The sequence below is a fragment of the Doryrhamphus excisus genome, chromosome 15, assembly GCF_030265055.1.
Source record: "Doryrhamphus excisus isolate RoL2022-K1 chromosome 15, RoL_Dexc_1.0, whole genome shotgun sequence".
Classification (NCBI taxonomy): Eukaryota; Metazoa; Chordata; class Actinopteri; order Syngnathiformes; family Syngnathidae; genus Doryrhamphus; species Doryrhamphus excisus.
This window is the reverse complement of record NC_080480.1, coordinates 17,578,306-17,602,807: the sequence shown is the minus strand read 5'-3', so window position 1 is coordinate 17,602,807 and position 24,502 is coordinate 17,578,306. Positions and strand designations below refer to the sequence as shown.

Below are 24,502 nucleotides of genomic sequence, written 5' to 3'. Positions count from 1 at the left end.
CATTCTGCCTCTCTCAGCTCACTGAACTGAGTGAAACTAAATGATTTTTTTTTTCCCACCACAGTGGGAATGTTGCCATGGAGACGCTAACCCCCCCCCCCCCAGCCTTGGCCCCTCCTCCCACTTTTCTTCTCCAGCATCACAGCTTCTCAAGCCAGTGTGTGTGTGTTGCAGGTGCCCCCGTGATGAGTGTCTATATGCAGAGCTGTCCTCCTCCACCGCGCACGATTCTTCAGCCCATTTCGCCTCCTCATCCTCCTCGATGCCATCGACCCCCCCCCCCCCACACACACATAGTCCCCTTCATCTTCCTTCATTTGTCTAATCCTCCTCCTCCTCTGTCATTCCCTTGCACATCCCAGCTCTTCCTCGTGCATCGTCTCCAGCTTTAGGAGGAGATAATGACCACATGACAGATTATACGAGGGTTGGGGATGCGTGGGGGTGGGGGTGCGGGGGGGTAGCCCGCCCCTCTCCATTTTGCATTCAGGCAAACTGCGGTGAGGATGAAGAATTCATGACATGAAGCGGTTGAATAAATACAGACCGGAAGTCAGCGTGATTGTCCAGCTAGCGATACACGCACACATCGCGTACCCCCCCCCCCTCCTCTCCAAGAAGCCACATGGTCACATGGTACATATCTTTTTTTTTTTTTTATTTCCATCAGCCCTCGCCATCGTCCTTGCACCGAGCTCCCATTCCATAAAATCAGTCATGAATATTAAAAAAAAAAAGGAATCCAAACCGCAGAGAGATAAATACGCAGAATGAAATAAGACTGGTGTCCGTCAGGGTTGCCCGTGACGACACGTTCCTCGGGAGTCATCATTAGTAGTATTAGTATGGAGTCTCTCTGAGCGTCACGTACGTGGGTTTTCATTGCATCAAGTTGACATCATTCATGTTAATTACAAGCATGCAAACCTCCATGACCATTCACAACTGCACAACACAACAAGGTGGCGGAAGGGGGGCGGAAGGGGGGGGGGGGACATATGCGGTGAAGGAAAGAGGCCATGATGGAGGAAGAGGACGTGGGAGGTGAAATCGGAGAAGAGGATGAGTAATGAGATGGTGGAGGCGGGGTTAAGTAAAACAGTAGATAAATGGGGTCAAAACAAGCAGAGGCACCGGTGGGGGTTGGGAGAGGGAGGGGGTGGTGGTCATGGAGCCTCGGGACACCGCTGGATCAATGCCCTCTTCCCGTTTCTAAACAAGATGATCCATAATCTACAGGTCACATGGTACACACACACAAGTACAGAACATGTAACAGCAAGGCGTCGGGATCGAACACGGCTCCTGAGGACTCGACCGCTTCCTTCCGGCTCGGCTGCACCCTTCGCGCTTGCCTCGGACGTTACACAAAATACCCAAGCACGACAACGTTACACGACACCGGGCAGTGGGAGGCGGGGCTTAAGGATGATAACCAATGCCTGCTTACGTGGACTGCAACACGCTGTCGTGATCGGCTCATTACCTCCGCCAAGGAAAGGAATGTCTTGGAATGTCTTAGAAGTCATTTGATGTTGCCGAGCCATTTGGTCATGATATTTGATGGGTTATGAGTTATGGCGTTGGGCTTGTTTGGGGAAAAACAATATCTGGCATCCCTGTCAATCAATGTGTCCCAACACTTTTGCAGATGGAGCCGTGTCAGCGGAAAAGAAGAATGATATTTCGGTGTGTGTTGGGTCTCGTCTTTAACCCCAAAGTGACGGGTGGATATTCAGCTCGCTAAGGCGTCCCCCAGGTCACAAAGCTGAAACGATAAACTAGCCGCCCCCCCCCCACGAGACTGGGCATGCTCCGATCGATCGGCCACAAGCTGATGTCTGTGAAGCAAGTGACGGGCATACGCCGATAGATGCTCTTCAACGCCAATCGCCAGCGGTTCGTAACTTTTTATAGTCGTCTCATGTGATTCCCGTTTCGCTCACGGATTGATGGGTATCGGAAGCGGCGGCATCAAACCCGAACGGGAGCCTTCAAGGACGTGTTGCAGCCACGTAAACGTCTCTCATCTGGCGCCGAGAGACACAACAACACGGAACATTCACACAGAAATGTGGCTCCTCGTGAAACTCACACATGGGGAGGGATTCGGGAGTGAGTGGGTGGGGGGGGGGGTTGGGTGATGAGCACAGAAACACACAAGGTCACCAGGACACACACACGCACACACACACACACACACACACACACACAAATACAAAAACACGCTGATCAAAGCAAGACAGACGTGTGCGTCCCGCTTCAGCCGACTTCAATCCGAAGCATGATAGGGAAAAGTGAAACCTGATGAGATCAGGAAGGGAATCGGGAAGAATCCAACAGTTTTGTGTCTCTCATCCTTGGATGTCTCGGAGCAAAAGAAGAGGACGGGCACAGGAAGCGTGAGGAAGACGGACACATTTGAAGGTAACATGCTCAGGCCGAGTAAGTCCGTGCTCACTTTGCGGCTCCTCTGACATCAATGAAGACCAGCGCGCACGTCCTTCCTTCGGGAGGACAGCGGCGGGTGAATAAGCCCTGGGAGGACGGCGTCCACGGTCCATCGCGGGCAAGTCGTCCCGCTACGTACTAACGTGTGTGATCCGGTACAGCTCACGCTGTACGCTAACGAAAAGTATGCACATCTTCTTCTTGACAGTGAAGCTTTGGTCCCGCGTCAAGTGATCGCTGGATGATGGCTTTCTTTTTTTTTTTTTTTTTGGACAGCGTCTCACGTCAGACTCCTCCTACATCAAATACTACACGCCGACTACGCACGCACAGCAAAGTGTTTGGAGCAGCTACCGCTTGAAATGCCACAAAGATGTTGTTTCGTCCTGAATGTCTGCGAGTCTCTCTTCGATGGAAAGATTTATTCACAGATGAGAGGAGAGAAAAGAAAATTCCGAAGGCGGAGACAAGACCTGAGGACAGAGGAAATAAAGAGGAATTAGTCTCCCGACTGGACGGGGGTGAGGGAGTGGTTGCGTAAGGCGTCCGTCCGCCTTAGAGCGCCCGCATCTGACAGCTTCGTCTTCGCACACACGCTCGCTGTCGGGTCCAGCACTTTTACACACTTGACCCGTTTCCTGGCGCGTTTTTGACTAGAAAGCATCTGCGGCGGCGAGCGTTTGTCGTACCCGGGACGCACGAGACAAAACATCTAAGATGGCAGGCTCGCGGATAAACGAGAAAAAGGAGAAAGAAATGAAAGATGTCAAACTCACAGCTTTAATCGGAGTGAGGACTGTCCACCACGATGTGCGGCTTGGAGGACGGCGACGCTTCGCCCTTTGACACAAACGTTCCAATTGCTTTTTCCTGCGGAGAGAAAAGGTTTAAAAGGTGTTAGAGTATTGTCTTCTTAAAGGGGCCCCGTCTGGCTCATTTCAATCATATTGGATCCCAGTGGGTCTTTAGCTCCCCGAAAACACAGACAGTGGTTCCATGGTTAGCATCGTTAGCCCATTCCAAAAGGTCCGACTCTCACCCAGACCAAATAAATCATGCAAATCCAATTCATTCGTCCCAGAAAGGCAAAACGTTAACATCAAACAAGTTTGATAAATAAAGTGAGAAAGAAACGTGAATTCAAAAAATAACTCATAGCAAAACATGAAGGTGGTGTAAGTAACCTTAATTTGTTCATTATCTCTTCCGGTCATTATTTGTTTACATTTTGAATTATTTTCTGCCTGCAAAACTATAAAAATATTTTTTGTGCTAACATTTTGGAGACTGGTGGCGTAACTGTTCTACTTGGCAAAGAACTACACAGTCGACCGCTGATGACATCATCAAAATAAACTGAACATTTTGGCGTACATTTTCAACGTTAATCAAAAAAACACATTAACCAGGGTGTACGCTAACCGAGCTACCCCTGTACACAAGTATGAAAAGTTGCAAATGTAGGCTAGGAACCTATTAACGGTGTTCATGTTGCAAGGGGGTCATTAACTAACAGGAAGGTAGCTGCAATTTTTCCACATAAACATAAATACTAAAATATGCTAATGCTCTCTAGTGGAAGCAGACCTGGTGGCTAACGATACATTTGTCTTTATACCGAAAACACATCACCGTTAGCTAGGTTAGCTACCTTATTTACATATCTTGTGACATAACATTGTCTCTTATGGTGGCCGGCGATGTTTCTTTGATTTGATTTGAGGAAGTGGAAGTAACGGCGTTCACAGCGTCCACAGTGAGTGGAATTGTACTGGAATTGAAAACGCCAACTCCACAAAACGCAAGATCATTTTTTATACCGCACAGGGAACTCGTTTACAACATGAAGTCAAACTGTTGTTTACGTTCCCTCGCTATGTCCTGCTGTTTTGGTTAGCAACAATCCAAAAGCCTCAGCGGTCGATTTGTTCAAGTGGACAACACACAGAGTCCATTCGAGGGGAGGGGCTTCCATTTGAGGAAATAAGTCATAATAATAATAATAATAATAATAAGTCAACCAGAAAAAGGCTAAAAGGGAGCACGGCGCCACCTACAGGAGCGGAGGTGGCGGACGTACTTTGGCGAATGCTTCAATCCCCCTCCCGTGCACGCATGCATGCTAATGTACCGACCCGCGTGACCCGCCGGCAGGATGTTTTATGCTAGCACAGCAGCTATGGTATATTTATGCCAACATAATGTATCTGCTGCAGGCAGCGTGAGCAATGTGGACACTTAAACAATAACCTAAGCCTCCACCTTCACCCTCCTGCCGGCGAGCAGCTGCACCGGAGCTGAAAAGCCTCTGCAACGTCCTCCATCTCTGCTACATTGCTAGCCAAAAACACATCACGATAAAAAAAACGGATGTAAACACGCGTACGTTACCTCCACCAGCTGATGCCAGTGCTCTATTGGTTTGCGTGGATTGGCCAACATGGCGGCCCAGTGCTCCCTCCCCGGGCCGTCAGCGTCGCTGCCCACGCGACACATGCCGATCACCTCGTTATGGCCGATGCTGACCGGAGGAGGGCAGGGAGAGAGAGCATGAAAAACAGGCGGCGAGGCTCATTTATCAAGTTTGAGTACAGCAGCTGCATCGTTTCATCCCAACAGAAGATACAGGAGGTGGTGATGCAAGTGAACGCATCACTGTCCTCACCAGTCGTAGTCCATGACGGCGATGATGATGGACACGCTCTCGATGTTCTCGTTGGGGATGTCAAACACCAGCGCCTCGTTGTAGGTGGGATTCAGCGTGTTCTTCTTGATGGACGTCTTCCTCTTCTTCAGCCGGCGACCGTCACAGATCAGGGAGGCCTTCACGTACGGGTCTACGGGACGGACAGAGAGACAGGTTCCAGGCAGGTGTACCTTGGGAACGCCGGATAAAGGCGGCAGGTGGAATGGCTTTCTTGTTATTCATTCAGCCGCAGGAAACGGCGCACCCGCCCACCCACGCCTCCATCTTTTTTCTGGCGCTCGAATTCTCAAGCGTCTGTCTCGCACTGTCGAGGTGGTGCTGGCAATCAGACGTGCGGGTCTATGATCTCGTCTACTCCGAGAGGACCACGCCGCTGCTGTCAGGGATGGCGGCGCTTTTGTTTGCCCAACAAGCCTTTAAAGCTGGCGTTAAATTGTTGACTCTCGTAGTCCTTGGTCTCCTGCTTGGTCAGGACTTCATCCTGGACTGGACCATCGTTACAAAACCATCACCAGCATCACCCAGTTCGTCTTTTACCTACAACCCAGTCAGGTCTTTATTCGTCCTTGTAGTTCATCGCTTAGTCCTTTACCTGAGAACCCAGTAAGGTCCATGTTAGTCCTTGTAGGTCTGCGTTAGTCCTTTACCTGAGAACCCAGTAAGGTCCATGTTAGTCCTTGTAGGTCTGCGTTAGTCCTTTACCTGAGAACCCGGTCAGGTCCATGTTAGTCCTTGTAGGTGTTCGTTAGTCCGTTACCTGAGAACGTAGTCAGGTCCATGTTAGTCCTTGTAGGTCTGTGTTAGTCCTTTACCTGAGAACCCGGTCAGGTCCTTGTAGGTCTGCGTTAGTCCTTTACCTGAGAACCAAATCAGGTCTTTATTCGTCCTTGTAGGTCTGTGTTAGTCCTTTACCTGAAAACCCAATCAGGTCCATGTTAGTCCTTGTCGGTCTGCGTTAGTCCTTTACCTGAGAACCCGGTCAGGTCCTTATTCGTCCTTGTAGTTCATCGCTTAGTCCTTTGCCTGAGAACCCGGTCAGGTCCATGTTAGTCCTTGTAGGTCTGCGTTAGTCCTTTACCTGAGAACCCGGTCAGGTCCATGGCTTTCAGGTTGGTGGCCTTGATGACGGTGGCCGTGAGTCTTCCGGCAGTGGGCAGGTAACACAAGGAGAAGTTGAGCTCCCCGAGGTCGGCCTTCTCCTGTGGGCGGACACAAGATGGAGGAGACTATGAAAAGGGGGGAGGTAAGACCCAGAAAAGAACAGCACATGTAGCAGCAGGCGAGGAGGTGGCGGCGGGGTTCGGTGTTATGGGGGGGGGGGGGTAAAATGTGTCATGTGTTTGGACAGAAGGGACGTCACTGTAAATAAATCATGTCCCAATCTGTCGCCGCCCCCTGCAGGCGAGGAAAGCGTTAAGCGGAGGCGACGACGACGACGACAACCCATCCGTCTTTTCGTGCCTCTCCTCGTGCCGCCATAATGACACGCATGTCACATGACGGCGTGATCAATACCTCCACGGCGATCAATACTTCCTCCAAGAGGCTTTGAAGTTATTTAATAAATCAGACAAGTTGTCTCGTTGGCCTGATATGAATATTTCATTTCAATCTACTTCCTGCTCGCCTTAATGGCCTCTTTTCTTCTTCCTGCGCCTTCTGCAATGGTCTTACATGCTGGAGGTTCAATTAGCACATTGACGAGGCCTCCGATAAGACGCATCAAAAGCTGCACAATCTTCACTCTTTACACTTCAGCATGACGGGGAGAAGTGCAGCACTCGGTCCCGCTCTGATGTTAGAATGCCGATCAATAGCCCATATGTAAATATGAAATATGAAATATGAAACGTGTCCTTCTTAAGCACCAAACTCATCCAGCAGACACCAGGAATAAAATATTATCTTCAATTTCACACTTTTAGTACGCATGTCATCATGTAAACACTCCACTTGTACCCAACAAGACTGGGTACAATTAAAGCAAAACAATCATGGGTCAATGCTGGGATTCATGCACCGCAGCTCCCCAGTGTTGACAGCACTCGTGTAATCCTGACCCTGATGTTATTACCGCTAAGGCAATATTGCATCAGAATGTTCAAATTCATGTTCCTCTCAATGCACCGCAGCTCATCAGAGCCGACAGCACTCGTGCAACCCTGCCCCTGATGTTATTACCGCTAAGATGGTAGCGCATCAGAATGTACGAATTCAAGTTCCTCTCAATGCACCGCAGCTCCCCAGTGCCGCCAGCACTCGTGCAACCCTGGCCCTGATGTTATTACCGCTAAGGCGTTAGCGCATCAGAATGTTCAAATTCATGTTCCTCTCAATGCACCGCAGCTCCCCAGTGCCGACAGCACTCGTGCAACCCTGGCCCTGATGTTATTACCGCTAAGATGGCAGCGCATCAGAATGTACGAATTCAAGTTCCTCTCAATGCACTGCAGCTCCCCAGTGCCGCCAGCACTCGTGCAACCCTAGCCCTGATGCTATTACTGCAAAGGCGATAGCGCATCAGAATGTTCGAATTCATGTTCCTCTCAATGCACCGCAGCTCCTCAGAGCCGACAGCACTCGTGCAACCCTGGCCCTGATGTTATTACCGCTAAGATGGTAGCGCATCAGAATGTACGAATTCAAGTTCCTCTCAATGCACCGCAGCTCCTCAGAGCCGACAGCACTCGTGCAACCCTGGCCCTGATGTTATTACCGTTAAGATGGTAGCGCATCAGAATGTACGAATTCAAGTTCCTCTCAATGCACCGCAGCTCATCAGAGCTGACAGCACTCGTGCAGCCCCAGATGACGACGTTACCACCACCGAGGCAATGGATCTTCAGATTATTCATGTTTCCCTCAATGAACTACATCTTAGTACTGGGAGCACTCGTGCAGCCCCAGACCATGATGGAATTCATGTTTCCCTCAACGCACTGCGGATCTAAAGTGGTGGTAGCATGGAGCTAGCAAGGCGCTACCACCACAAAGAAAGTCAGTGTTATGTTGGAATTCATGTTTCCATTGGAAACCACAGCTTCCCGCTGCCGGCAGCACTCGTGCTACTCACTTATGTTGCCGTTTCGACAACAGTAGATGTGTGTGAAGTCATTTTCAGCGCGGCAAAAGGCACAGAGTGTCGTCTCACCGCGGTGCCCTCCACGATGTCCCTCCAGACCGGCTTGTCCCCGCTGCCCTCGCTGAAGTCCAGCAGGTTGTCCACCACCACCTGCCCGATCAGGTCGTGTCTGGAGAAGCGGTCAAAGTCGTACACGGAGAAGTGCAGCTTCCTGGAATGTAGCTCATTCAGCGGCACGCCGAACTGGAACGTCTCGTTGAAGACCGGGTTGAGGGTCTTTCTGTGGACCTGGTGGGGGGACAAGGACTTTGAGTCTGGCTCCAGAAGTTAAAAAAAACGGAGAAGCGATGATGGTTGTAGCGCGCAGCACACACAAGGTCGCACAATTGCCTGGTTTCCAGCGAAGCTATTTATCCCTGTGACATGTTCACTGATTCCTCCTTCTTATCTTGTCGCCGCTTGGTTCCTCTCCAGCTGCTATCCCGCCGCTGAACACTTCCGCGTCACGTACTTCATCCCCAAATATCCGGCCCCCCAACTGACTGCCGGAAAGGCCCTTTAGCGAACATTTGTCATCTTGACAATGGAACAACACCGCAAACCCCCAGGACATTTCATTAGGTACACACGCTAATGAGCGCCGAGGCAGGCCATGCTAAAGTAATGCTTGCTTGTCACTGACACACCATGCTCGATAAATCGATATTTGCCGTTTTACCAGTATTGTCCGCACTCCATTACCGATACCGATATAGCCAGCGGCTCTTCCCGAAAACTCGTTTTTACTGCGATGTCACTGAATGCATCTCATGCATATTGTCTCAATAACTCAATAAATGAAATAACGCTCTCCTAGCTTAAGCTTACGTACGTTCACAAATAAGAATACAATGTAATAATGCTAGACCCGGGTTCAATTCCATCTCTGTGTGGGTTTTCTCCGGGTACTCCGGTTTCCTCCCACATTCCAAAAAACATGCTAGGTTAATTGGCGACTCCAAATTGTCCATAGGTATGAATGTGAGTGTGAATGGTTGTTTGTCTATATGTGCCCTGGGATTGGCTGGCCACCAGTCCAGGGTGAACCCCGCCTTACGCCCGAAGACAGCTGGGATAGGCTCCAGCACCCCCCGCGACCCTCGTGAGGAAAAGCGGTAGAAAATGAATGAATGAATGAATGTAATAATGCTAGACCCGGGTTCAATTCCACCCTGGGCCATCTCTGTGTGGGTTTTCTCCGGGTACTCCGGTTTTTCTCCCACATTCCAAAAACATGCTAGGTTAATTAGCGACTCCAAATTGTCCATAGGTATGAATGTGAGTGTGAATGGTTGTTTGTCTATATGTGCCCTGTGATTGGCTGGCCACCAGTCCAGGGTGGACCCCGCCTCTTGCTGGGATAGGCTCCAGCATCAACAGCGAATGAATGTAATAATGCTGGCAACAATACAATCAATCAATCAATGGCTGGAATAATTTTATAATAATATAATCAGTGAAATTATAAACTGAGCTAAGCCAGTCAGTATTAGTTAATTAGTTTTAATTAATTAGTTAATAATTCATGCAAATTGCATATTTACATTATCTGCAGGCAAAACTTATCAGCAGAAAAGCGATACTGCTATGAACCGAAATCTCATTTTTATGCCGATATCGGACGATATTACCTCATCATAAGTTGCTGATTGTGCATCGATATTATTGATGAAGTCCAATATTATTGGTGAATATAAATGAGCGTGAAAAAGGACAGCAGCGTGCGTCACGGAGTCTCTCAGACAGGACGGCGAGGATGAATCATGTGCGGCTTGATTAGTGGAGAGGTCGTACGTCCTTGAGAAAGATAATTAACCTTTATGCTCGGCCGCAGAGTGGAAAATTAAATTTCACCCTCTTTCCTGCGGGATGAAGAATCCGATTGAACTCATCCGAAATTTCACATCCTGGCTCCCACAAGCGCCACGGGAGAACTTTTTGATTTCAGTCCCGCTCGCTGCCTCTCGCATCTGTCGTCTCCGTCGCACGCCCACCCGGAGACATCTGCTGCCTTTGCAGTGGCGCCGCTGCGTTCCAATGCAAGTACGACGTCGGTAGGGCGGCGATGGCTTGAGCGTGACGCTTTCCGAGATGCGGGAATTGGCAGCCATGTTTCTGTCAGTTCGATAGTGGTCATCAACACGTTTCATCATCTCTGGTAAGTATACTAAGATAAGTACTTCTTGACAGAAGTACAGTATACTGCAAGTCTCACACAAAGACCACGTTGGAAAAGCTGAGCGTAGTAAAAAGAGATCTTCACACTTGTGTACTGGGGTTTTGTATTCGCCGGAGGAATGTAAGCGTTGGATGCGCATGCCGCCCACCAGCATCTCAGTCGACTAAATCCAGCGTGAGTGGATCCGCCACTCAGGCTTATTAGAGCTTCGTGATCTCCCGTTAGCAGCCGGCGCTAACATCAAGCGGAGGGAGATGCGCTACCCGAAACCGGAGCGTGGAGAAGACGCATCGACTAAACGCGCTCACATTCACACACATACAGGAAGTCATTGTCACCTTTTCGTCCAGGGGTGTCCAAACTTCAACAAAATAAAAATCCATATCTTAGCTTTATGAGTGTAATGCCTAAAAATATACCTCATTAATAATCTGTTCATTTCATGTTCACAATATGCAGATGGACAACTGTCTCAGTGCAAGACATTAACCAATCCCCGGGAACATCGCAATCACAAGGGCGCGGCGTCTACCTTGGTCTGGAACTTCTTCTTCCTGTCGGGCAGCAGGTAGATCTTCACGTATGGGTCGGAGAAGCCGTTGGCGTCCTTGGCGGGAAGATCCAACGCTTTGAGAATTTTCACCACCAACTGCTCCGTGCTGAGAAACACACACACACACACACATGTGAGAAAAGTTCAAAGGTCACACATGTTTCCGCCAATACGCCTCCAGGAGCAGACGGGATCAGCCCACACGGGCACACACACACCTGGATGAGGAGCGTACACGAACATGAACAATCATGTGGGAGGTCTCGGGAGCAAAGATGAACCAGAATAGTGCATTGTGTGTGTGTGTGTGTGTGTGTGTGTGTACGTGCACACAGAGCGGCTTATCAACAACAGGAGGTGTTCATGCGATCCGAGCAAACTGAAGCCTTCATCATTATTAGCATATAAGAAGATATTATCTACTTAGAAACATTCATCTTCTTACGTCTTTGTTGTGCAGCCACACACACGCAAACACACACACACACACACACAACACACACACACACACACACACACACACGTGTCGTTCCGTCTCTCACATGTCGTTTGTTATGTATTTAATTACAAGGCGGCCCCCAGGGCTTCTAATCAGGCCTCGTTAGGCCGCGTCGCCGCTTGTTAGCCGCCGTGTCAGCACTTCATTAGCCGCTGGGGAGTGGGGGTGGGGCGGGCGTTGCGAGGTGACGTGAACTTTGGGGGGCTTGTAGGAATTGGCTTGGTGGCTTCGCACGAGCTTGTCGAAACGCCACCGCGGCCGATTGGCGCACGTGCTCACCTCGCCATCACAGCCAATCAGGGACATGAGAGGGCTGAGATCCCACGCAATTCCGGAAATGATGCACGGCCATGCGTCAGCAGGAAATGACATTTCCTGCTATTTGAGGGAATGACGTCACAGATTCCAGTTTCTCCTACGGTGGATCTTGATTCAGCATATACGTATGACCCCACACATTTGGGGATTTTGGTCAAAATTAAAATATATTTTTTGGAGAAAAATATGAATAATTTTCTTATGAAAAATGCCAAATATAAAATAAAATTTAAAACATTTTTTTACATATTTTTTGTAATAAAATACTTTTTTTAAAGGCTCAAAGTCGCAAATTTATCAATAATTAAAATGTAGAGCATTTATGTTTAAAAATAAGCCACAAATGAGTTAGCACACAGACCTCACAGCTAGGAGACCCGAGTTCAATTCCACCCTCGGCCATCTTTGTGTGGAGTTTGAGGGAACGACGTCACAGATTCCACTTTATCCCACGGTGGATCTTGATTCAGCATATACGACCCCACAGATTTGGGGATTTTGATCAAAATAAAAATATATGTTTTTGGAGGAAAACTATGAATAAAGCATAATTATTTTTAAATTTTCTTATGAAAAATGTCAAATATAAAATAAAATAAAAAAAATAATAATTACCTATTTTTTGTAATAAAATACTTTTTTTTAAAGGCCCAAAGTCAGTAATAATTTATCAATAATCTGGGTAAAATGTAGAGCATTTATGTTTAAAAATAAGCCACAAATGAGTTAGCACACAGACCTCACAGCCCGGAGACCCGAGTTCAATTCCACCCTCGGTCATCTTTGTGTGGAGTTTGAGGGAACGACGTCACAGATTCCACTTTATCCCACGGTGGATCTTGATTCAGCATATACGACCCCACAGCTTTGGGGATTTTGATCAAAATAAAAATATATGTTTTTGGAGGAAAACTATGAATAAAGCATAATTATTTGTAAATTTTCTTATGAAAAATGTCAAATATAAAATAAAATAATAATTACATATTTTTTGTAATAAAATACTTTTTTTTAAAGGCCCAAAGTCGCTAATTTATCAATAATACGGGTAAAATGTAGAGCATTTATGTTTAAAAATAAGCCACAAATGAGTTAGCACACAGACCTCACAGCTGGGAGACCCGAGTTCAATTCCACCCTGGGCCATCTTTGTGTGGAGTTTGAGGGAACGACGTCACAGATTCCACTTTATCCCACGGTGGATCTTGATTCAGCATATACGACCCCACACATTTGGGGATTTTGGTCAAAATTAAAATATATATTTTTGGAGAAAAATATGAATAAAGCATAATTATTTTAAAATTTTCTTATGAAAAATGTCAAATATAAAATAAAAAATAATAATAATAATTACATATTTTTGTAATAAAATACTTTTTTTTTTTGAAAGGTCCAAAGTTAATGTAGAGCATTTATGTTTAAAAATAAGCCACAAATGAGTTAGCACGCAGACCTCACAGCTAGGAGACCCGAGTTCAATTCCACCCTGGGCCATCTCCGTGTGGAGTTTACATGTTCTCCCCGTGTATATAAAGCATCTGTTTTCAAATGCCGCTCGTGTCTGAGCCCAGGACGCAATACGAGGACGCCAACAATGATGTCACGTCATAGGCGGGAAAGCTAGGCCCTCCTGCGAGCGAGCCGCTATTCCCACGCGGACAATGTGTCAGCTTTTAACTGGCTCGCCGACACAATTGTTATTCCCGGGAGAACGACAGGAAGGAAGATTGACTTTGTTGTAGTGACGACGGACCTCCAAACAGCAGGGTCCGTCCGCGTTATCACACGTTAACAACATGCTAGCGCTCACACACACATGCTGGACGTCTGGCACCAATCGGCCCCCGAGCTGTCGTGGCTAACATGATTTCTGCTCCAGCACAACAAAGCGCCAGATAATAAATCCTGATAAATGGGACACATGAATGCTTTTCGTCGGCGCCGTGGCGCTCCCTCGCTAATTCTCACTGTGTCTTGCACTTTAAAGTGACTCAGCATTTATAATTCATACGCCGCCTTTTACTTTTCGGACCATCAGCACATTGGGCCGCAGCAATGCTTCAACGTGTCGCCCCGCTGCCAGCACGCCAGCACGGATCGCCAACAGAGCAAAGCGGAATGGACGGCGGGGATCTCTCTGCCGCCGCCGCCCCCCTCCTTGGCATCTACTCCGTTTTTAAAACCACCCACTTTGGCAGCGCCACTGCATCATAGCTCCGAGCCTTTCGTGGGGCTAAATAAGGTTAGCAAAATATTGGAGACGGCAGAACAGCTGCACGCCACCCCCAACTACAACATGCTCGTCGTCCTTTCGAAAGGCTTCACTTGGCGCTCGACACAACGAGTCTTCCCACAAGCAACTTAAAGAAGGTTTGGCTCACTTGAAGGCGTAGCGCACCAGGAAGCTGATCTTGCCGCAGTCGCCGCCCTGCTTGCCCTCGCCCTGGTCGCCTTTGGGGCGGTACAGCTCCGGCTTGATCTGTCCGATGCTGGTCACCTGCTCCTTCTCCTCGCCGTGGAAGTCGGGGCTGGAGAGCTGATGAGTCATGGGCTTGGGCCTGAACGCGGGATATTAAGTCAAGATGAAAAAGAAGAAGGAGAAAAGAAGACCACGCTCGGTGATTCAGCAGCTTCGTGAGACAGGAAGTGACAGCTCATCCGGCGCGTACCATGAGGGGCTCTTCACTATTTTTATCCACACTATGTGCACTTTACCTCGGATTATTCAAGCCTGTTTTCTTGGCATGAGCCCCCAAATGCACAAAAACACTTTGCGAACATTGCTTGTGAAAATGGAGACCACCAATCAATGTAAGGAACCATGTGACGTCTGCCAGCCAATCATCAGCTGGCTGGTGGAAGGCTAATGACTACTGATGAAAAGGCCGTGTAATAAAATAGTTATATCATTATTACAACATAGACAAATTCGAGTCAGCACCTCAATCTATTTGGGGGGGCGGTAGGTTGGGGTCGAGATGTAAATAAGTGAGTTGGGCGGGGCCCACGCCAGTATTTGTTGTAGTACTTTTAAGGAGCAAGGTGCTGAATAAGAAGTCTGGTCCTTGCAGTGACTGATGATGCAACAATGTGACTTATTACCCCCCCCCTCCCCCCAGTCACATTTCCAGTAATGAGCTGAGGTGACGGTGACGCACACTGACCTGGAGGTGACCTGCTGCTGAGACAAGGCGTTGGGCAGGTCTTTATGGGGTTGCGCGCCCCCCTCCGAGTTGGGGACATCTGGAGACGTCTGGCTCAGCTTCAGGGTTCCTAGTAGAGTTGCAAATTGCAGAAAAGGAAGAAGAAGAAGAAGAAGAAGGAGGAGAGGCTTTAATGACTAGCAATAAGGGATGTGGCGCCAGTGGCTGGGAGTTATTTATTGCAGGACGGAGTCATTGACGGCATTGATTTAACAGACTTAAAAGTCCGAAAGAGCAAAGCGGTGCAAATGTGAAGGAGGATGATAAACACTTTGTGTCTGCAGCAACATCGTCATCAGTGTCTGCTGACATGAAAACATCCTAAAAGCAGGCGGTGATTTGTTATCTTTTAATAGGACCAGCGGGAGCATCAACACACGCACCCCACACCCCCACTCCCCACCGTGGTGTAGACAGCGGTGCTGCACTGGGCTGAGTATTTATAGTACTCACCCGTTGGCCACTTCATTAGGTACACACTAATGTACAACGGCTGATAGAATGAACCACAAACACCATTAAACACACGCATCGGGAAAATGTTGGGAATTAAGAAACTCAGCAACTGCACAACAAAATGGAAGCTAGCCAGGCTAACGGGACATTAGCGAGGCTAGCAAAGGGGGAGTTAAATCCATATTTAAAGTCCCCAGTGGGACGCCCAGAAGAAAGTTGGCCAAAACTTTTTTGCTTACGCTTTTGTGGTCCAAATGGTTTGCGGCATAATACTGTAAAATATTCCACCTTTAAAACTGACATCACTGTAAATTTAAGTGTACCTAATAAATAATAATAAATAAAAGCAAATTATTGTGCATAATTGTATTATTTACATCTCTTGTAGTAGATATTGTGAGGTGTAGTGCAGCTGTGCCTAATGTTGTGTCCATACTGCTGAAAGAAGCAATGAATTGAGATCAGCACCATGGACAGCGCTTCTCAATGCGAGTGTGTGTTTTGGTCTCACCAGCATTGTTTGGGTACGAGTCCATGTCCAGGTACGAGTGCTCCTGTGTCTCGTGCGGGCCCCCGACCACTCCCCCAGCGTCCCCCCTCTCCAGCCCCACCAGGTCAGAGAAGTGGGGGTGATGCTGCCCCTGCTGGCCGAGGGAGGGGTACAGCGAAGAGGACGAGTGGCCCTCCTTCCTCTGCAGCAGCGGGGGTAGGAAGGACGGTGCGCCGGCGCCGCCCAAACCCCCCACGCCGGCGCTCCCGGGGAGCAAGCCTGAGGTCAGGCTGAGGCCGCCGCCCTCCTTGTCTCGCCATGGCAACCAGCACAGCTTCCAGGAGACGAAGAGAGACACGGAGAGGAGGACAATGCCGCAGAAGGTGACGATGACGGACAGCAGACTGACGGAGATCTCTGCAGGCGGCAAAGACAAGAAGACATCATCAGGCAGCCTTTTTCATAAAATTCCTATTCATTTTGGTAAGAACATCCCAAGTTGAAGTTAGCAAAGGTGGTTGTGAGTTAAAAGAAAAAACATTTTCACATCTCAAGGTCGTCTTCTCTTTCAAGATGTTCCATGGAGTTTGTAACAGTAAAGCTATACGGAACCTTGTCAAGTGATGGAGAGAATTCCTATGGATTTAAGGAAGCATGTCCTTCAACTGTATCACCGCCCCCCCCCCCCCCCAAAGCGTCGCCGTGCTCCTCTAAAGACGCCTCATTCCTGGCTGTTTAGTCCTTTTCCCATGATGCCGCCAGGCTGGCCTCCCGCCCCCCCCCCTCCAGTGAATTATTCATCGGTCTGTGTATGTCATTAATCAGCACTTGTTCCTCAGATATCACCGGCGAGGGGGTGGGGGGGGTAAGCGGAGTTTGGAGGATGATTAGTTCGTTTTGGAAGGCGAGAGTGGAGGTCAGGTGAGGCGATATCAGGAATATCAGGAATATCAGGAACAGGCGGACGCAAGGAGACAAAAGGAGGCGGCTGAGAGACGGATTGTTGCACGTGTGGAAGCGGACACGTAGCGCTGACTGGATCCATTTCTCCTTTTCATTTGGCCCGAGGAGGAAGATGAAGTCGATGCAAGCGGTGCGGCGTGCGCCAAGGAGAGACAAGCCGTGATTTAGGGCCAAGCCTGGCAGGGGGCGGAGCTTGGCCATGGGAAAGGTTCATGTATCGATCGGCGAGAGGAGAGGGGAAAAAAAAAAAAAACCAACACGAGCAGGCTGAGATGTAGCGGCCGACACATCAGGAAGCAGCGATAACGCTCGCTTGTGATCAAACGTGTGCCGGGCCTGTCAGGACGGGCCGGCTCGCCTCCATTTGTCCACGGACGCGATTCTGCCAGATGATCAAAGGCCAGTGAGGGGAAGGTTGAGGCCGGGACCGCATAAACATTTTCAAGTCATTTCAACGCTGCAGGCGTCGGGAAGAGATGGTTATCAATATCCAATACCGGTAGGGTAGGTTCCCAAAGTGGGGTACCCGTATGCCCTAAGGGTACACCAATTGTCATAGAGGGTACGTGAATGAAAATGAAAATCATTCATTCATTAATTTTCTACCGCTTATCCTCACAAGGGTCGTGGGGGTGCTGGAGCCTATCCCAGCTGTCTTCGGGCAAGAGGCGGGGTACACCCTGGACTGGTTGCCAGCCAATCACAGGGCACATATAGATAAACATTCATTCATTTTCTACCGCTTTATCCTCACGAGGGTCGCGGGGGTGCTGGAGCCTATCCCAGCTGTCTTGGGGCGAGAGGCGGGGTACACCCTGGACTGGTCGCCAGCCAATCACAGGGCACATATAGAGAAACATTCATTCATTTTCTACCGCTTTTTCCTCACGAGGGTTGCAGGGGGTGCTGGAGCCTATCCCAGCTGTCTTGGGGCGAGAGGCGGGGTACACCCTGGACTGGTCGCCAGCCAATCACAGGGCACATATAGACAAATATTCATTCATTTTCTACCGCTTTTTCCTCACAAGGGTCGCATGGGTGCTGGAGCCTATCCCAGCTGTCTTGGGGCGAGAGGCGGGGTACACCCTGGACTGGTCGCCAGCCAATCACAGGGCACATATAGAGAAACAACCATTCATTTTCTACCGCTTTTTCCTCACGAGGGTCGTGGGGGTGCTGGAGCCTATCCCAGCTGTCTTCGGGCGAGAGGCGGGGTACACCCTGGACTGGTCGCCAGCCAATCACAGGGCACATATAGATAAACATTCATTCATTTTCTACCGCTTTATCCTCACGAGGGTCGCGGGGGTGCTGGAGCCTATCCCAGCTGTCTTGGGGCGAGAGGCGGGGTACACCCTGGACTGGTCGCCAGCCAATCACAGGGCACATATAGAGAAACATTCATTCATTTTCTACCGCTTTTTCCTCACGAGGGTTGCAGGGGGTGCTGGAGCCTATCCCAGCTGTCTTGGGGCGAGAGGCGGGGTACACCCTGGACTGGTGGCTAGCCAATCACAGGGCACATATAGACAAACATTGATTTTCTACCACTTAAAACACCATTTACAGACATACGTTCCTCCAGAAAGTCATGGTTCAGGTAGCTAAAGCACGTATAGAAAAACGGGTTCCCACGGGGACGTGACACCGGAGGCCTCTGACGACACTTCCTGTCAATCACTTCTTGATTCGAGCCCGCCGGGAGTCGCTGCGCGTCAAAAGCCGCCCCTGCTGCTTACACAAGCCTTTCACTGGCAGCTCACGGCCATCCCGGTCCCGAGAGGCCTCCCAGTCTTCCGACACAAAGCCAGGGAACAAAGGGGGAGGGGGGGTGGGGGGGCGCCTGGAACCACGGCATGACATTTCGTTACGTGCTGGTCCAAATCTCCCAAGGCATCACGCAGCCAATCCAGGCTAATCTACGCCGAGCCGCCGTGCATCTCCACGCTAATCTGCATAACGGCGCTGCAGTCGCTTCGGGGGAAGTCAAACAATGGCCGCCTCCTTTGATTGGTCCCAAATGTGGAATCCATCAGCGTAAACAATCCCGAGTTGCTAGCAAGACTCTTTGGGGGCTCGTAAAAAAGGTGGAGATACGAGGATGAATATTTCATGTTTTCTGGTTGTGAGCATGTTTAGGCGTCTTTTCAACATTTATCTTCTGGTACCTTCAGCGTCCAATGCTAATGTTCCTAGCGTTGACGTATATAATCATAAACATCTGCTGCATTGTGCCTCCAACAAACACCATTAAGGTGCTTCTTCATAAGAATACTTCACATGTCCTTCAATACGCATCATGAATATCCATAATTACACATAAGTACACAGCAGAACGAGTCATTTTGATTACTGAACTGCCAAGCCCCGCCTCTTTGGATTCAAACGCCAAACAGCCAATAAAAAGGAACTACGTCTCACAGCCGGCCTGGGAACACCTCGGTGTCCTCCCGGTGGAAATGGTGGAAGTGCCAGATTCGGGGAAGCCTGAGCTTCCCTCCCACGGCCCCCTGACCGGGATAAGCAGAAGAAAATGGATGGATGGACGATTCAGTACCGACACGTCAACTTTAGAGTTCAGTACCCGGGTCAGTGTGCAGTGGTTTCCCTGACAAAACCTCAACAGGTCTTTCCTTGACCTTCACCCCCAGCAGGTCCTGCAGCTACGTATCCTTGGCGGTGGAGGAAGTCCACACAGCGACAGGAAGACGTACCTGCATCCAGCTGTCTGTTGCGTCCTCTCAACAGGTAGCTGAACTCCTGGCACAGTTCGCTCTGGCTGTGTCCGCGCGGCGAGTTGAAGCAGAGCTCCTCCACCAACATCAGCGCCTTCTTGCACAGGTCTTCATCCCAGTCGCCCGACATCTTCCAATCTGCATCGCACTCTCGCCCCGCACTCTCGACAATCAGCCCTCGCCGCCCGTCCTCGGGAAGTGGAGCGAAGAGGCTCGGCTCACTGTGGAGGCTCGGGCTGGATCACGTGGACCGGAAGGACGGATCCATGGAGAACAGAGGGACACGCCCGACTCACTTTGCCTGCTTATATACACACACAGTTGGAGAAGAACACAACAAGAGCATGACAAAACCACCGCTGAGATGTTTGTTGTACTGGGAGGTTCTACCAGGATGTTCTATTGGGAGTTTGTGCTTAGATGTTCTTCTGGGAGAGGATCTGCTCAGTTGCAGGACTGGAAATTTCTCCCTCAGAGACTGTAGATGCTCCACTTGGAAGTTCTACTAGGATCATCTACTGGGATGCTGCACTTATGGGATGTTCTGTTGAGACATTCTATATGGATGTTCTACCAGAATATCGAACTGGGATGTTCGCCTCCTTTTGAAGGTCTCCCATGATCTCCTAATTGAAGGTTCGGCTGAGGCCTTCTGTACTACACTTACTGACTTTTATTTTGAAATGCCATTGCACTCAATGCCAGCCACTGGTAGTTTTTCAGTGTAAAATCGGTAAGAAGAGAAGGTGTGTGCTTGTGAGATAACGACTCGAGAATATTTGAAGGTTCCAAAATGGAAGAGGAGCGCTGACTTGAGGAGAACATGGACATTAGTCAGGAGTTACACTTGTGTGTGTGTGTGTGTGTGTGTGTGTGAGGGGGGGGGGGGGAGCCCGAGTTAACACATTTCATGATCTGTCTTAATGTCACAAAGATGTTTTGTGGACCGTGGGGTGGTGTGCGTTTTAGTGTGTAATGCCTGGAGTGTGTGTGTGTAACCTTTAGCATCTGGCGTCGTCGCTAAAGAGCAAACAAGCAGCTTGGTTTAGTCCCGAGGGCCTTCAGCGCCAATCAGCATGAAGGTCCTGGAAGATCTCTCCGCGAGCTCGCTGACATCACCTGGAAGAAGAAAAAGAACAGAAGCTCAGTCTAAAATAAGGACATGGAGCTAGGCGTGGGAAAAAAAAAAAAACAGCTCCATAGAATTATAATTAGTGGAGGGTTTGACGCCCTGGTGCTGCAGCTTCTCCTTTCATCCAAAAGAAACTTTAGCGGCTTTATTTTTGAACTAATTCTGTCGAAATAAAAGCGGGTCAGAACTCGATGTTCTCACAGCCTGAACAGCTCCAGCGACTGTTCGCAGGACACTTCATTAGGTACACAACACACGAGCTCGATCACAACGCGACGCAATGGTGCTGGGTGGGATGGTGCTAGGTGGGGCCGTGTGGGACGGTGCTGGGTTTCACATCACGGGTCATGGATTCGGTGCGCTGTTACAAGGACATCTGGGAGGAGAAGCGTCTGGGTTTGGATCTCCATTGGACATCACTGTGTGGAGTCTGCGTGTGCTTGTCTGTGACTGGCTGGAGACCAGTCCAGACTGGACTCTTGCCTCTTCCCCAAAGTCAGCTGGCATTGGCTCCAGCACGCCGCTGCGACTCCAGCGAGGACAAGTGGAATAGAAAAGGAATAAATAATGTCCAGGCCGTTGATGGGAATAAATCAAGGCTAAAACAATGGCGGGAGGTCAGCCCACCTCCCCACACGAGCGGCCACGTCTCCAAGCGTGTCGGACCGAACGAGGACTATTGATCGTGGGCCGCGTGCCGTTGGGGTGAGACGTCCATCTTTTTGCATTGAGTGACAGCTCCCCGGCAAAGTGCTCCTCATGGCTTCATCCATCAATCAATCAATGAGCGCATTAGGCGTGTCTCGTTCAGATCAAGATCCAAAACGAAGAAACGCTCCTGCTGACTTGAACGGACGCTCCGTCGACGGTCACGTCAGGACATTTCGTCCGTCTAAGGGAGAAGCACTTACTGTAAGTCTATTTATCCCGCCATGACAGTGCAGTGGAATCCAAAATTGGGGGGGGTGCGGAATCCAATATTGCTAACATCTAGCCCCGCCCGTGCGCTCCCCCCCATTAGGACAGTAAATCTGTCTGAGTGACTTTTCAACTAGGAGGTCTCAATCCCAGCAATGGCTGTCTGGCACAAAGAGACGCCGCCTCAAAGGCCAGCAGGACGGACCAGACGGACCAAGGGGGGTGGGGGGGGGGGCAAAAGGAACTGTTTTGAGGGGGTGTTTTCCACCACGCAGCACAATTTGGTTCATTTCAAGAACATCCCAATTGGATCAGGTGCTAGCCTGGTTTCCAGTACCCAAGTGGCCTCAGATTGGTACGGGACAGACTTGTAGTACTCTATTACAACATTGGTTCTGTTGCCGCCGTGTTGCGCAATACACTAGTTCATAATGGAGCATCCGATCAAAGAGCACAACGTTTTCCTCTCCGCTTTCTCCGACATTCCCAGTCATTCTTAAAGTTCCAATGTGCCGAGGTTATAAATAATGACTTTTCATGCGGTTCTCCCGCCTCATAGTCGAGGTGTTCAAGGTCTGTCGTAAACACGCACTCGGGTTACCGACTATGGTTCCCAGGCTGATAAAAGAGCTAACCACTCGGCCACAGCGAGCACTCACGTGCACGCGCATACAGGACACTCACCCCCCCCCTCCCCTTTTGTGTACACTCTACCGGCACACGCAGCAACAAAAAAAAAAACCCTCCCACGGACTCTCCATTGACTGCCGCGCAGCTCGGGATCGATAGCCTCCGAGAGCCTCCAGCTGACTGCTAAGGTCACAATGGGAATGGACGGCGGCGAGCAAAGTCACCGTCTCATTACGCCGCTTGTCATGGAGGAGACGGGGGGGGGGGGGGGGGGGGTAGAGTGGAGGCTAAAGGTTCAACGTCCAATGTCTGACAATGAATCACCAAAGAGCTCCGGCTATTATTGTTCATAACTTATGTTCCCAGCCTAGGAGGCCATAAAGAGATGAGATGTTTGTTTACATTACATTCATGCAATGTATGGCTCAAGTACATCTGGCGCTACTTGACTGCCGATTGGCGATACTGTACTGCGTGTACTGTATCATGTAGACCTAAGAATCCAAAAACTAGTTATTGTTTTGTCAAGCGGAATGCCGTGGATCAATAATCTGATCCACAGTGGGAGCTAGCGTATTGCCTCCGAGTCTTTGTTCCGGGCTAACAATCCTAATGAGTTGCGTGCTAATCCATTGGTTCTGCCTAACGGGATGTTTCATCTGTTTTCAATTGCTTCTGTCTGTCGTCCGTACCGACAGCCCTTTTCAGTCTTTAAGCCCGTTTCACGCTTGCTGTGTCGGGCGTCTGCGTCCACGTGAAACGCCCGCGTTCCTGATCAATGGACAAGGTGTCCGGCGCTCATCAGGCATAGAGGTCGTGACCTTTATATGACTTCCTGTCTCAGGCCGCAGCTTGACAGGTTTAAAGAGGATGGGGGCACGGGTCTGGGCATGGGGTGACGTCTTGTGTAGGTTCTTCTTTGGGGGACGGAGGCGGGGATATTAATGTCTATTGACCGGACGTTAATAGCTTCGCCGGGGCCTCAGCCTCCTGCTCGATGGCGTCTATTTAGTGTGTCCCATAATAGACGCCGGTCGTAAATAACCGGCCGTGAGAGCCGCTCTAAGCCATCTATCTCTATACGGACACGCCAGCTCACCAGCAGATCTATGTGGAGCTCCGGGACCGGTGGACCTCCACAGCCTGAGTGTGAGGTGTTTCTGCGTGAATATTTGGTAGCTGTTTGATGGTGAAGGGGCGTGGCCGTGAGAGGTGCAAGGCAAGGGGGGGGGGGGGGCGGTCGATTTGCCTTGTGAGCCCCCCCCCCACCCACCCACCTTGTCTGGCGGACGCTATGTCTAATAAACAAAAGTTGAATCATCATCATCATCGTAATCATCATCATCGGATGCTGCCAGGACGCGCACGCGCATCCGGAAAGCAATATGGACGCCAAACATTAAACATTCATGCAAGGAGGCGCGCACACGCCGCGTGATGTGCAGCGTGCACGACGTGCACGACGTACACGAGCAGCAGCAGCGGGAAAAGGTGAGGGTTTCTTACCGTGATGTCGGGCAGAGATCCTCCCGCTTGCCGGGTCCTGGTTCCGATTCGGCTCCCCCCCCCCAGTCGGACGCGACGTTTAGAAAAAAGAAAGCAGCATTCCGCCGCCCCCCCTTCCCGCCCTCCCTCCCTCCCTCCCGCCAACCCTCACGCACGCGCCTCTGCCTCCATAGAGATGCTGTGTGGGGCTCGCGAAGAGAAACGATGGCGGCTCTCCTGTTTGCTGTCTTCTCCAATGTTTCTGCCTTCCGTGTCTGTTTGGCTCCTCACTCGATCGGCGCTCCCTCCCTCCTTTCTTCCTTCCTTCCTCCTCCTTCCTAGTCTCCCTCTCCTGGATGCTCGCTCTCAGTTTCCCTCCCTGTGCTCGGAATACTAATTCACCGCCTCCCCTCCCTCTCTCTCCCCTCCTAAAGACACGCTGATCTATGTGAGGTGTTTCTATGCTGTGTCTGAGATGGCCTCTCAGCCCAGAGGGGAGATTCACCGAGCTCATGTTCTCCTGCTATTAGAGGTGTGATTAGCTAAGAACAACCATAAAACTCTTGCAGGGGTCCCTGGAGGTGTGATGCTAGTGGTGGTGGTGGTGGCGTTGGGGGTGGGGGGGCATGTCAATGCGTCCTCAGGTGGAGGTTGGAGTC

The 24,502-nt window shown here is 49.9% G+C and overlaps 1 protein-coding gene across 2 annotated transcripts; it reads right to left on the bottom strand.

Moving 5' to 3' along the window:
- Positions 1 to 181: 181 nt before the first annotated feature.
- On the bottom strand, positions 182 to 24,219 carry syt3 (synaptotagmin III). Of its 2 annotated transcripts, none has more exons than XM_058048485.1 (13): positions 23,865 to 24,219; positions 20,678 to 20,797; positions 19,658 to 19,982; positions 16,002 to 16,397; positions 14,996 to 15,104; positions 14,213 to 14,389; positions 10,991 to 11,117; positions 8,310 to 8,528; positions 6,237 to 6,357; positions 5,117 to 5,288; positions 4,843 to 4,972; positions 3,228 to 3,321; positions 182 to 2,924 (listed from the first exon to the last, which is right to left on the bottom strand). In XM_058048485.1, the coding sequence occupies exons 3-12, from the start codon at positions 19,806 to 19,808 to the stop codon at positions 3,232 to 3,234; spliced, it is 1,692 nt and encodes a 563-aa protein (XP_057904468.1). In that variant the 5' UTR covers positions 19,809 to 19,982; positions 20,678 to 20,797; positions 23,865 to 24,219; the 3' UTR covers positions 182 to 2,924; positions 3,228 to 3,231. The 2 variants fall into 2 exon arrangements, with proteins under 2 accessions (XP_057904468.1, XP_057904469.1); XM_058048486.1 differs by having other exon boundaries at positions 19,658 to 19,979.
- Between the last annotated feature and the right edge of the window lie 283 nt (positions 24,220 to 24,502).